Below are 13,759 nucleotides of genomic sequence, written 5' to 3'. Positions count from 1 at the left end.
GATTCCCGCCCACGTTCAGAGATTCCAGGTATGTCCAAGGGACGCAACTCTGCAAAGTCACCTCGGCCACTGTGCGTCAGCAGAACATGTTGTAGTTTAGAGAATAACATTGCTGAATGACCACAGCAGAATAACAAACCTGCACAACAACCTGTAATTGGCACACATGTCATATGTTGGAACCGAGTTTTGAAACCGATATGTTTGTTCACACAAGAGACGTCCCAAAATGAAACATGATCTCTGAAACCTGTGTTTAGATCTGGACAATACACTGTTGTATGTGATGAGGGTCTGCTATCGCCAACTGTCTCCCAAGTGTTAAGCGAGGAGTCTGGCTGTATCGATTCCGTTAATAAGAACTGTTGGGTTGTGTACAAGAATCGCCGAGACTCGAAGGAACCTACAGTTACAAGAGTGTTCTCCAGCTAAAAACATAACCGAGCTTTCTCAAACTTAAAACACTTCCCTACTTTCTCAAGCTTCAAACACATCCCCACTTTTACATTTGGACAAGAGTCTCTTATAAAGGTCTCTTATGGAAGGTTCTTATAAATGACATTGGAACACTCTGAGGCCGTTCTTGAAGTTTTTCAGAGGTGGAAAACACACATGGCACCAAGGTTACCATTTCGTGAAACCCATGAATTTATATGTTCTGTCGGAACATGAAAAGCAATTGCGTGAACCTGGCGTTCAAATCAAGACCAGCGGATCCTGACACGGAAAGGGAGAGCAAAGTGCACAGTGAGGTGACTTGGTTGTAATGCTTATTGTTACAAGCTACAGGTTACTAGATTCTGTTATTTGTTTTTAAATATGATGTATTTTCATCATTTATCCATCACCTGGACACTTTCCACTAAATCGGTATAGTTTTGCATTTAGATCTAGTCTTTATACGCAATATTTGGAATGTTACACAACACTCTCTTGCTCCGTCGTATTTACAGTCATAACATCAGTATTGGGGATTAAATTGTCAATATGGCTGAGACGAACAGCGAGTCAGGGGACCAACCAGAAGACGATGTTCAGATATTTCCTGCCAGTATTGATCTGTCATAACATGCTGACATTATATACATTACAAAGACCTTATTACACCTTTGGGATATCCACGTCACCGAGTTGGCGGGATTGCCGGGCTCTCATTAGCCGTCAGTGGTTCACTTACAATCTCAGTCTTATGTTAGCCTTTGTAGGTATCATGCACTGCAGTAGCACTGCAATACAGCATAAACATGGCTTCAATATTTAAATGAAGGGACACAAATAGCTCAGTTTATTTGTTCAGAGGAACTGAGAATAGCTCACTGTACTCTTAGGAACTGGAAAATGGATTCTTTTATTTATTCAGAGGAACTGAACGCCGCCTCTCACAGAGAGAAAGATCCAACGCTTAAGATGAGTTTCTGTGTATACAATGTCATGGGACTGGTGAAGGTTAGAATATTGGCCTCCAGTGACCCATGCTTGTCATAAGAGGCGACTAACATGATCGGGGGGTCAGGCTCGCTGACGTGGTTGACATGTCATCGGTTCCAAATTGCGCCGATCGATGCCCATGTTGTTGATCACTGGATTGTCTGGTCCACATTCGAATCTTTACAGACCGACACCATATTGCTGGAATACTGCTGAATGCGGTGTAAAACTGAACTCACTCACTTACTCAGTCACAATGTCATGGAACATAAGATTTCCTTTATCAGACATAGACAGAGTACTGGTGAATGGACATGGATTAACGCTGTTTTCAACAGTAGTCCAGTTATATAAAGGCTGGTCTGTATGTCTCAGGCGTGTTCCACTTGGTGAGTGAGTGAATTTAGTTTTACTCCGCTTTTAGGGATTCGAACTCCTAATCATAGAGTCCAAGAGATGCATGGACAGCGCATACCAAGAATTAGTATTAGGATAAGATCTTTTTTCCATGTATAGACTATGCACATGTTGGTACTCCCCTGCTACCGTACATCCGACCAACAGAATCTCTATGAGTTATATCAGATAACAGTTTTGCTTTCGGTTACAGATAAATAGAAATCGATGGAATGCTGACAACCAGGGGAAGGAACTCTTTAGTCTCCCTGAATGAACCAGTCGATCATTTAGCATGGTACTGCGAGTGTTTTATGCTTCTTTTAACAATGTTCCAGCCAATATCAAGGAGGGGACACTTCAGATGGGCTTTACACATCGTTCGAATTAAATCTGGGTCTTCGGCGTGGCAGGTGAACGTTTTAACCACCTGGCTCCGAACCGCCCCTGTTACACAAAGACAACTTAGCGTTAGGAAACATCTAGCTGCCGTCCTACCACACTAATATGCGACAGTGGTTACGTTGCAAGACAGGTCCAGCTTTCTACAAATATACTGAAGAGAACGCAACTTCCGGACAAACGAAATCTCATAAAAGTAAGCGTTTATGTTTATGTCTCTATCCTAAAATGAGAGAAAAACAGGGCTGCGTTTCTTTTCCTGTTCAGTATATGTATAAATATTAATCACAAGGATAGGTTTAGACGTAAATACAGGGAAAGTTTCTCCTGTAGTGAATCAATCTTGTGGCCCGAGTTTTATTCCCACATGGGGTGCAATATATGAAACTCATCTGATTCACCTTAGATATTGCTGGGATATTTCTGGAAGTCTCCATCAATGAACTATTCGAAGAGGCTTCATTGTTACAGCAAGAAATCTGCACATGTCGTCATTCACATTTGTTGTTGTTGTTTTATGAACGACCCCCCCCCCCCCCCCCCCGCAAAACTTCTACTCTTTGTCACTCATCACCAGTTCTCTTGGCACTGATCAAGGGATGCTTGCGAGGAACACATACTTTCACATTTTACCTTCATTACTTTGATACGAACTATCAAGCAGGCTCGAGAACTAATGGAAAGTAAACGCATTGAAGATCTCCACATCCGTTTTAGGGCGGTTTCGGTTGGAAAGAAAGAAATGGCTGCATCCTGTGTATAGGATGTGAGCCAGAGTAATGTCAGCCTACACGGAACGATGATCAGTTTGAATTTGAAACCGCTTATCAAAACAGTTGGAACCATTGTTCAATGTTAAATATTATTGTAACGCTACAAATCTACTGTGGGCCAAAGTCATCTATAGCCTATAGCTTATATCACTGAACGTTATACGAACTATTCTTGAATTCGAATATATAATTTACCACTCAGGTCTGATGTAAAAAATACAGCTTGTAAATATTAATATTTTATACAGTCGCATGCAGAAGTCTTCGACAGTACATGTTCCGGATGTAATATATGTAACTTAAAGGTCACATGCAACGTAAAACACAACTTTGCAGATTCTGGCACCTTTCGGTATGCACTTACCGCTATAAAGTTGAAAAAAAACGCGATGAAAAAAAAGCCCGCGAAATCGGAGTTCAAACGTTTCACTAAATTCCCCCCAGCGCTGGGGGGAAAACTGGTTTCAACAGCTTTGCTGCGCTGCGTCCATAACGCTTGCGCATTGAATAGGTTCGCGGAGCTTGAAACAGTATGCATGCCCAGCGTCTGAGGTCGTGAGCAGTAGTCTAGTCTTGTTGTGTACACAAACAAGTAAATAATCTACTCGTTACGTAAAACAACTTGTTGATTGTGGTAAGCAGTCTCTGTCACAGAGAAAGCTCAGAGTCTGGTTTATTCACACCTATATGTCTGTCTGCCTGTCTGCTAAAGACAACATGCAATACACAGCTTCAATCATTGACCACGTGCAATTTGAACTTAACACCTATCAGACTAAACGACATAAAGAAAATAAGTTGATTTATGACTCGTGCACCCGAGTCCCGTGTCTGCCACATTATGTAATTAGGCACGTGTGATACACATGACATGTTTTTATCTCTGGGTTGCAAACAAACTACATTCATTTTTTTCGGATGACTGGATCTGACGGAAACTGGTGCAAACTCTTGTCAGTTTCAAGTCCTGCTTTGTACTTGGACGAATGACAGATTCCAGCCATGCAGTAGTTTACCATCTCAACTGACATGATTTTTTATTGGATCGAGCGCAAATTCAGAAAACATGTATTTTCCAAACCCAACATCTCTATATACATTCTTCATGGATAACGACTTCTTTTCGTGTATATGATTTTGTTTGACAACAGTATATGAATCCATACAGCAACGACGCATCAAGTACACAAAAAGAAGTTTTTTATCCATAAAGAATCTTACTTTCTTGTCACTCGCCATACTTCTAAAATGCCCATCAAACAGATCATCTTTCTGTACACACAATGAACCCTCAGCATATCAGCAAATGAAACAGCCAATCGGAAGCCGTCGTTACACTTGAGTGCATATCCACCCGCTATGACTGGGTTCGGTCTCCCGAGGGCTTCGTTTCGGGGTAAGTAAGCCCAACTACAAAATATTGCACTTTTGAATCGCGATTGTACGCTTATAATTGTGTTTATTTGTTTTTTTAAAAGCAGGAATGTATATTATATGTCATGAATAAGTGATAAATGTGTTTTAATTATGTTTGAATTTTTGGTTGCATGTGACCTTTAAGGTATTTTCAATTGAAATCAAACGTGTTTATAAACGAGATGTGTAGTTTGTTTGCCCATCAGTATATTATTGTCCATCAAACTGTTGCGCCCTGTGTCTTTCACCCAAACATTGTATATCTGACGTATTTCCATAGAAATACTATAATAATTGTTCGTGTAATGAGATAAAAGAATAATGTTGTTTACGTACACGTCATATCATAAATTACATGTTCAATCATTACACAGCACACCTACAGAAATAGAATTTAAACCATTCACTATCATTAAAGTTTTACCTGGTGGCAGCAGAACGGACGCTTGGTGATTCGATTACACACTGCAACGATATTTATGAACGGTGCTTGTTGTTAACTTATGTGCTGCTGGCATTGAGTGGATAAATCGAACACAGGTCAGAGTGGGGTATTCCTGTAGATCAGCTGGGACACTACACATCATACCTTCATCTTCTTTTGGCAACCAGAACAATGCTGTGGACTTATCTTTTTAGAACGAACGAGCTTAAAAAGAAATGTCGGCTATAAGGCCATATGCTTGAGTCACCGGCTATATATAAAACGAGCTGTGCTTATGTCATCGGTTTTATGATTCAGTTTAAATGCGTATAACGAAATAATTAAACGAATTATGTAATACGTGGTTCCTTTGAGCTCGTTATAACAGATAGGAAACAGGTTTTTCTTTCAGAAATGATGAATGATACATCTTGAGAACTGTATCACAGACAACCGAACGGAACAAGGGCTGCAGGTCTACTGGAGTCACAATGCATCAGATACAACACGAGGCCTTCTTCAGCTACAACACAAGACCGACAACACGGCCATGGCGGTTAGGAGCCTTGAGCTACAACACAAGCCCTACAACACAGCCATGGCGGTTAGGAGCCTTGAGCTACAACACAAGACCTACAACACAGCCATAGCGGTTAGGAGCCTTGAGCTACAACACAAGACCTACAACACAGCCATGGCGGTTAGGAGCCTAATTCAGATGTCAGATATCATGTACAATTCATTGATTGATCTGGCAGGGACACACAACCAGGTCAATTAGGCAGGATAGGTTGGGACGCCTGACGAGACATGGAAGGACACAGAGGTCCGCCTCCATCAAAATGCATTTCCATTGACCCTACGACATTATTCAGCCATAGATATTAATATGCCGGATAGATGAACGATATCTGTCTGAGTAGATTCAAAACAATATTCATACGCGAGCTGGGGCTTAATCCTGTCTTGATGATAGATGGACTTGGATTGTCCAGTCATGAGCTGTAGTATGTTTCCTGTTTATATTCTAATTTGTCCGTTGTTTCGTCTCGGTTCTGCACGAGGACGTTGTTTTTCACCATATTTTCGTGGAAATGAAAGAATAAGATTAATGGAAGAGATCCCATGGTGTAGTCAAGGTGCATTCCCAGATGATGTGATAACTGGTGAAGAAGAGGCTGGTTCATCTTTTCTCCTAGCTGGGTATCAGCAACATCTTTAGCTGGGTGAGGATATCACGACAGTGAGTGAGTGAGCGAGTGTGGATTTAAACCGCTTTCAGCAATATTCCACCAACATGTCGGCGGGGGACTGTAGCAGTACCAAATTTGCACCGGTAGCTGAAGCAGCGGCAGCAGTACTAGGAACAGTAGTATCACTCGCAGCCGTAGTATTAGCAGCAGCAGCAGCAGCAGTAGTAGTAGCAGCAGTAGCAGCAGGCTTTGGGAAAGTCATCTTTGACAATGGGCCATTTTCAGGAGTAATAGCTATTTTCTCAATTTGGAATGGGCCGCTGCCCTTGTATCAATAGTAAACTTCAAAATTTTAATGGGCCATTTTTTTTTATTCTAATGTGCAAATGGCCCATGCCTTTCCCAATCCCTGTAGTAGTATTGGTGGTGGCGGTGGCGGCGGCAGCAGCAGCACTGCAGTAGTAGTAGTAGTAGTAGTAGTAGTAGTAGTAGTAGTAGTAGTAGTAGTAGTAGTAAACAGTAGTAGTAACAGCAATAGTAGCAGTAGGAGGAGAAACCTGAGTAGTAGTAGCAGCAGCACTAGTAATAATAAGATCAGTAGTAGCGGTAGTAGTAGCAGTAGCAGCAGCAGCAGTAGCAGTAGTGTTAGTGGTAGAAAAAATATAATATTATGATAGAGCAAACAGTACGTCATGTAGTAACATCTTCATGCTATGTATGACCGTTGACAGAGGGCACGGCTTGGGGACGAATCGTGAGTTCCGGTAATTGGTTAAATTGGAATGTATACGAGATGAACGATAGCTACATCCAGATTAAATACGAGCGCTGTCGTCCCTGGCTGGTGCATTGAACAGCGGCCGAGATTAAGGCGGCCAAGTGCTCTTCAATCGAGGGATTTGTCACACATTAGGGAAAGTCTAACGTCGGCATTTACGTCCTTGTCAAGACATCAAGGTCATATGCGATCAATGAGGAATCTTGTTTGAAATATCTGGCAGACAAATATTTCTTTATGGATGATATTTGTGCTTGTGCATGTCTGTCAGCTGTATCTGTTGTCTAGATGGAAGAAATTGATAAGAAATATGGGATAATTACGAGGCAATTACCAAGTCAGGAAGTAAGGGGCATGTGTTTATGGTCTGGAGAACAGGGCCCATCGTGTCTATTTTGGGGAGATGGGGGGAGGGTCTGGAGTCCTCTGCTGAAAGGGACGGTGGGTGCAGACGGTGATTCGAGGAGGGGGAGGGGGTGGGGGGCATGTTCTGCTCTGGTGAGGTAGTACTGTCATTGGGTGTATGTACAGTCTGGCTCTACAACCACTTGGTTCTTTTGGCGTTGCTATAATTAAGACATAATTCAAAGAGTATAATCGTCACATTGACGTCACGTTGTCCCTGTTGGCGTCTGGGCAAGGTTTCGTAAAGAGTGAGTGAGTGAGTATGGTTTTACGCCGCTTGTAACAATGTTCCAGCAATATCACGGCGTGGGACATCAGAAATAGGCTTCACACATTGTACACATGTGCGAAATTGGACCAGGGTCTTTAGCGTGATGAGCGAACATTTTAACCACCAGGCTACAACAATGATACTTCGTATTAAAGAATATTCTTGTCCTCACACGATGTGTATACATGTACAATACTGGTTTTAATAAAGTCTTATCGGTTTTGTTTGTTTGTTGTTTAACGCCACACCCCGAAATATTTCAGTTATAGGGCGTCGATCTGTGAATAATCGAGTCTGGGCCAGACAACATGATAAACAGCATGAACGAACATCGATGTACCCTCCTGGGTTACGATGACATGTGTCTACCAAGTCAACGAGTCGGACGACCCGACCCGTTAGTCGCCTCTTAGGTTGCTGAATACCATTTCTAACTCGGATGTTCACGGGTCTTGTCATTTATTGTCAAAGTGTAAACAAATAAATAAAATAATAAATGATTTCTTTGAAAAAAAAAATATGCAACATGTAGGACGTCATGGAAACTGACCTGAACATCGAACGTCAGTGATTCACTAACGTGTGTCAAACTATGCTTTTGATGTTTTTGTTTTCAAACATTTTGATGCAACTGTAACAAAACGCCAACATTTGTACTTCACCTTTAATAAATGGACTCCTTGAAACTGTTTTATCAATGTTTCTGTTTTTAGCTTATCGCACTGCACTACGAAAAACGTGTCGCATCAATCTCCCATCAAAGACGTTTTACCCAGATGTGTCTTTACCAACTGATTACTGGCAGTTTTCGTGGTTGGAAACAGGTTCACAGTCATCTCCGGTGTCGTGATCCCTGCAGTCTCTGTGTACCAATGTAAGCAGAACCGTTTTATCTCTCGACCTGTGTCGAACCAGTCATTAAAAGGATCGCAAGTTACAAGACTGGGTTGTACAAGCGAGCGCCACAGGGGGCGTGATGGGAAAAGATCCATCCTAGTGAGAGACATGATGCTTTTAATTTTATTCGCGCCTACATTTGAGAGATTCGAAGTTTATATTTTAAAATCAGTTGAAGAGTACAAAATCCATTTTGCAACACAGCACAGCTGAACAGTAACTGAGTTTGAATCTGAATTGTGAAACGTTGGAAGTTAAAAACATTGGAGATTTTATGGCGGCGCGTGTTGGTAACCCCGTGTTAAGCGTTCGCTCGTCACATCGAAGAACCAGGTTCGATTCCACTCATGGTACAATGTGTGAATGCAGAAGCCAATTTCTGGTGTCCCCCGCAGTGATATTGCTCAAATATTACTAAAAGCGGCATAAAACAATGCTTACTGACATTCTTACTTAAAAACAAGTCACCTCACCGTCACTGTCAGGATCCGCTGATTTTAATATGAACACCATATTCGCGTACAGCTTTTCAATCCGACAAACTTCAAAAGCAACTTCGAGGAGTTCCTGAATAATTTATAAGAACCTTCCACAAAGAGAGTATTGTCAAAATTTAAAAGTAGGGATGTGTTTGAAGTTTGAGAAAGAAGGGAAGTGTTTAAAGTTTGGGAAAGCTTGGTTGTGTTTCAAGTTGGAGAACAGTCTTGTAATTTTCGCTTCCTTCGTGTCTTGGCGATTCTTGTGCAGAAACCGACAGTTCTTATTAACGGAATCGATACAACCAGACCCTTCGCCTAACACTTTCGAGAGTAGATTCCAACACGACAGATGCATCAGGAGAAAATGACAGAGGGGTGAGAAGACTTTGAGGATGAGGAGAACAAGACAACGTAGAGATGAGAAGAAGACGGTTTAGAAGAATACGAGAAGGGGAGAGGAGTCCGTTTTGGGATGAGAAACACGGCGAAGGGGGATGAGAAGATGATATATTGATGAGGGGAAGAAGGCAGTAATGATAAGGAGAAAATTAAGTAGGGAAAATGAGAAGACGTCATAGGGATGAGAAGTTGTAGGCGAAAGGAAAACATGGATCTTGGAGAAGACGAAGGAGAAAACATTCCGCTCGGGAAAAAATACACGTGCTGGGGGAGGATGTATCATCCTATTTAGTGCGTTTTCTGTAGTGGCGACGGTTTAATGTTAGATACAGCAATGCGATAACAAATGGCAAAGATGTGCCCGAGCTCCTAACGCTAGGAATCTGTGTTACCTCCAGTCTACATATCTCAGTACTTGATGAAAAGGAATCTCGGCATCATTTACTTCATTAAAAATCCGTAGCAGTATTTATGTGCAATCATTAAGCTTCAAGCACGACTTCAAGTGTAATTAACTCCAGGAGACACATCAAGCCGCAGCCCATGGTGTTACATGTTGGCGCGTGACCATGTCATGACGTCATTGCTTCACTGCGACGTCATTGCTAACCACACATTTGTGTAAATGTGTTTTTACGCCGTTTTAACATTGGTCAGCAACAGCACAGCATGGAGCACCAAAAGTTTGAACTAATGTGGGGAATCCCGGCGCGTAGCAAGCCATATTTTTCGTGAAAGAGGGATTGATTGCAAAACTATGCCCCTGGAAATAATGGTAGCTACGCCCCTGGAATCGAACGCAGGTCTTCAGCTGGGCGGGCGAACGCTTTAACACCGAGACTACACCACCGTGCCAACAAAGTTGAGGAACATCACGAATTTTTCAATCGTCAACAACAGAAGGGCTTTCTAATATTAGACTGGATATTTCTGCTACACTCGAAAAGGAACTTTGAAACAAATAAACCTATAATTAATGTCTAAACATTCGGAAGACAATCTCCTTGTTCAGTAAATAAATAGTATAGTGATACCTGAGTATTAGACCAGGTAGAGGTAGATGGTTAGTGGACCCCAGGATCCGAACTTAGCTGTGTTCCAAGGAGGCAACGCAGTTGGACTCACAGAGTTGTATCCCTTAGTTGTGCTAGGATTCTAATCATGGTTTTTTTGGATCTCATATACGCTGAATTAAGGAGTATATCCGTGGGACTTACATGTGGTAGATAACCCAGACCTACATCAAATAATAAACAGATGACATTTCAGAACAATACAAACCTCCATCGCAGCTTTATCTCCAACAGGGGTATTCGTTTTAGGCCGCACTCAGCAATATTCCAGCTATATTGCCGCAAGCTGTTAATAAGTGAGTCTGGATAAGACACTCTAGTGACTAACATCAGGAGCATCTATATACGCAGTTGGGATACGAATACATATGTCAATATTAAGTGAACGAACTTGATAACCTGATCCCGATAGCCGCCTCTTACGACAAGCATGAGTTGCTGAAGGCAAAATTTAACCCGCACCTCCACTGGTCTCATCTCCAATAGGCATATTTTGACATCTACAATGTTTGGATACTTGGGGCCAAGTCTGTCCCAGAACGATCCACAGACTACAGTGTTGTACAACCCGGGGGAGAGTGAAGAGTGACGTTTGGCAGTGTTAATACATGTGCCACTGCCACCAGGAGCCGGAGACTAAACAGGATGTATTTCGTTTACATATTTCCCCCTCTAGTTAGCAATAAGCGCGGTTGCCCACCAGGTCCCACTGCTCCTAGTGTAAGAGGCGGTGTGGTGCTAGAGAGGGTTTATGCAGTATCGATCATAAGGTTCCCCAATGCAATCAGCTGCAATAGCGTTGAAAAGTACTTACTGTCAGATCGTCTGAACTGCAGACTTTAACGGAATCAAAACGTAGAACTGACAAATCCGATAACGTATAATAACAGGGGCGTGTTCGTCAGTTTCACTATCAAATTTTGTGCTTTCGACAAGCGGATATCTTTGTTATCAAGTTTAAAATGATGCAGGTCAGGTGTTTGGAACAAATGGTTAGTAATAACTACAGTTGTACATATTTTTCAAAAAGTATTCCCAGCATAAGTTTTTACATTCATTGTTCTTAACAAACTTCACATGCTTCTACATAACTCTATTATATTACAGTATCACATGACAGGGTACTACTTCGTTCCTATATCAAGTAAGCCCTTTTCTTGGGGCGTATCCCATCACCAAGTTTACAGAGTGAGCTTGTAAACAACAATGTTCGAAAGATTTCCAAGGAGTGATAATAAAAGTTAGGAACCTCAGGGTCGAAGAGGCATGTATCACGTTGGCATGTTAAAATATCTGAACCGTCTTAGATGAAAGATTGTGCCTTTCGTGTGTCGATATAACGGTACTTACACTGGAAGGCGTTATCCGCATGTACGCTCTCATCCACCGCTAAGGCCACGATCCTTTTCCCTGCTTCCGCCATAGCTCTGATCACACACCCTCCGAGTCTCTCGCTTCCTCGACAGCGTTCTGAAAATAGCCTCGATACCGCGCGGATATAGATTTCTTCTCATGAATAAATAGCAGCTCTTCACAACAACGGTCAACCACAGAGCTTGCCTTGTGACCATTGGCTCCTCAGCCGAAATGCTTATTGTTGATTGATCAGATTAGGTTGCTTTCTATGAGGTCCGCGCTGATGGTATTTTCTCTGCAGTCCGCGCGGTAGGGTCGAGATTGCTAGAATTTGACCGCACAATGAACATTCCAGCTGATGATATGATGTATTGGAGGCTGTTTGCATTGATCTTCAGGATCTTCCGCAATAATCCTTCGGAATGAGTTTAATCATGTTGGCAGCCTAGGGTATTTGTTTTGCTTTTTTAACTTGGGCAGTGACTACACTGGTTCTAGTGCAAGTTTAAAACAGTTAGAATACAATTTGTAAACGAAGACTATTTGAGACACAAGACATGAACAAAACTTTTTCGCAGCAATGAGAATGATGAAGCAGTTTTCGGCTAATAGGTTTAGTGTGGGGCATTTAGGGCTATAGCTTAAGCCCCGTCCACGCTTTAAGAAAATGATGAAGCTATTTCTTATGCAGTGAGGGTAATGGAATTGTCAAGATTCCGAATGTCCGTCTCTGTACCGTATTCCCGATGTCGACTGATGAGGAAGTCACTTCGACTTGTGGGTTGACGATCGAATTTTAATTATGGTTTTCAAGAAGTATCATATTTTTAAATACTCCCCTTTACATCGTTTAATAACATAAAAATATGCTTTCTGAGCAGAAATTATTGTGATGAATTAATGCCGAAAGCAAAGTATTGATTCACAGCTGAAGAGCTGAATTAGGTCATGAACTATTTCTGTCCTTGAGTGTTTGAAATAAACCTGAAATCGAAAAGATACTTCTTAAATTGGGCAATGGCTTCATGTATATTGAACTAATTCACATAATTCATTCCATGTTGTCGTGAGAGAAAATGCTCTGTCACGTAAATCAAGACTAAATGAAAAGCAACCATTACAAAAGTGATGCAGGGCATTACATGAACCCACCTGCACAGGTGTGTAACCAAACCAAGGATCCTTATCAGGAGAAATCAGGAGATGCTCCTGCAGTGCTCTGCAACTAAATATCGTCTTGCAGTATATGGCTTAATCTCGGCCGAGCGGACTTGCGTCTGTCATCACGACAAGAGCGCTTTGGAGTCAATGCTCTCATGAAACGACGCGTTATTACATTAGGATACAAGGGCTCCTGTCTTGGAACATTAGATGGAGAGATAACAGGTAGTAATACATGTATCAAATATTACGAAATTTAAGGAATAAGATAGCAGTCTCCATTACTTCACCAAACAGTAAAATGGCCACATCAGAAAGTTGACGGGACTAAAATAACCCAAAGACGAGATATCACAAATGTATAAGAATACATTTGGATGCTATATATCTTTACTACAGCTGGAATATAGCACATATTCCTAACTTGGACCTTACATCGGTAATAAAATGAATGTCTTTTCTTTACTTAATAATGTTTTAAGGACAAGAAAAGCATCTTTTTCATTACCCTGAACGCCATTAAAACTGCACTCCTAGGTTTCGCCAAGCAAATATCTATCTCTCAGACGTTACGTTTCTATCAAATATACTGGACAAAATAAGTTAGAGATATTGGTATTTTTAAGACTGATACTTTATCAGTGGGTCAGTGAATAAACACATCATTATTCATAATTTCAAAATTAACAAATATCCCTAACTATTTTTGCGTAGTATATATGTAGAACACATTCAACTGATTCATGTTTCCCTTTTGTCTTCGTGAAATGTGGCTCCTTCCAAATAAACATGGAAAACAGTACCCCATGCTTTCATGGTATCAGTTTGACATCATTATCCATAGCAAAACGATTTTAACTTTATCTCAGGTTCACGTACTATCTGGAGGACTTGTCCCTTAATTAAAT

The 13,759-nt window shown here is 41.4% G+C and overlaps 1 protein-coding gene across 1 annotated transcript in view; it reads right to left on the bottom strand.

The window, feature by feature from the left end:
* Window positions 1–11,852, bottom strand: part of LOC137296109 (universal stress protein in QAH/OAS sulfhydrylase 3'region-like) — a 52,502-nt gene extending 40,650 nt beyond the window's left edge. The window contains exon 1 of the mRNA XM_067827789.1: window positions 11,685–11,852. Coding sequence (XP_067683890.1) covers window positions 11,685–11,757 — 73 coding nt within the window. The 5' untranslated portion in view covers window positions 11,758–11,852. The remainder of the gene's footprint in view (window positions 1–11,684) is intronic.
* Window positions 11,853–13,759: the final 1,907 nt, after the last annotated feature.

The sequence above is a fragment of the Haliotis asinina genome, chromosome 9 (assembly GCF_037392515.1).
Source record: "Haliotis asinina isolate JCU_RB_2024 chromosome 9, JCU_Hal_asi_v2, whole genome shotgun sequence".
NCBI classification, from domain to species: Eukaryota; Metazoa; Mollusca; class Gastropoda; order Lepetellida; family Haliotidae; genus Haliotis; species Haliotis asinina.
The sequence above is the reverse complement of the archived record's forward strand: the minus strand, read 5'-3'. Positions and strand labels throughout refer to the sequence as shown.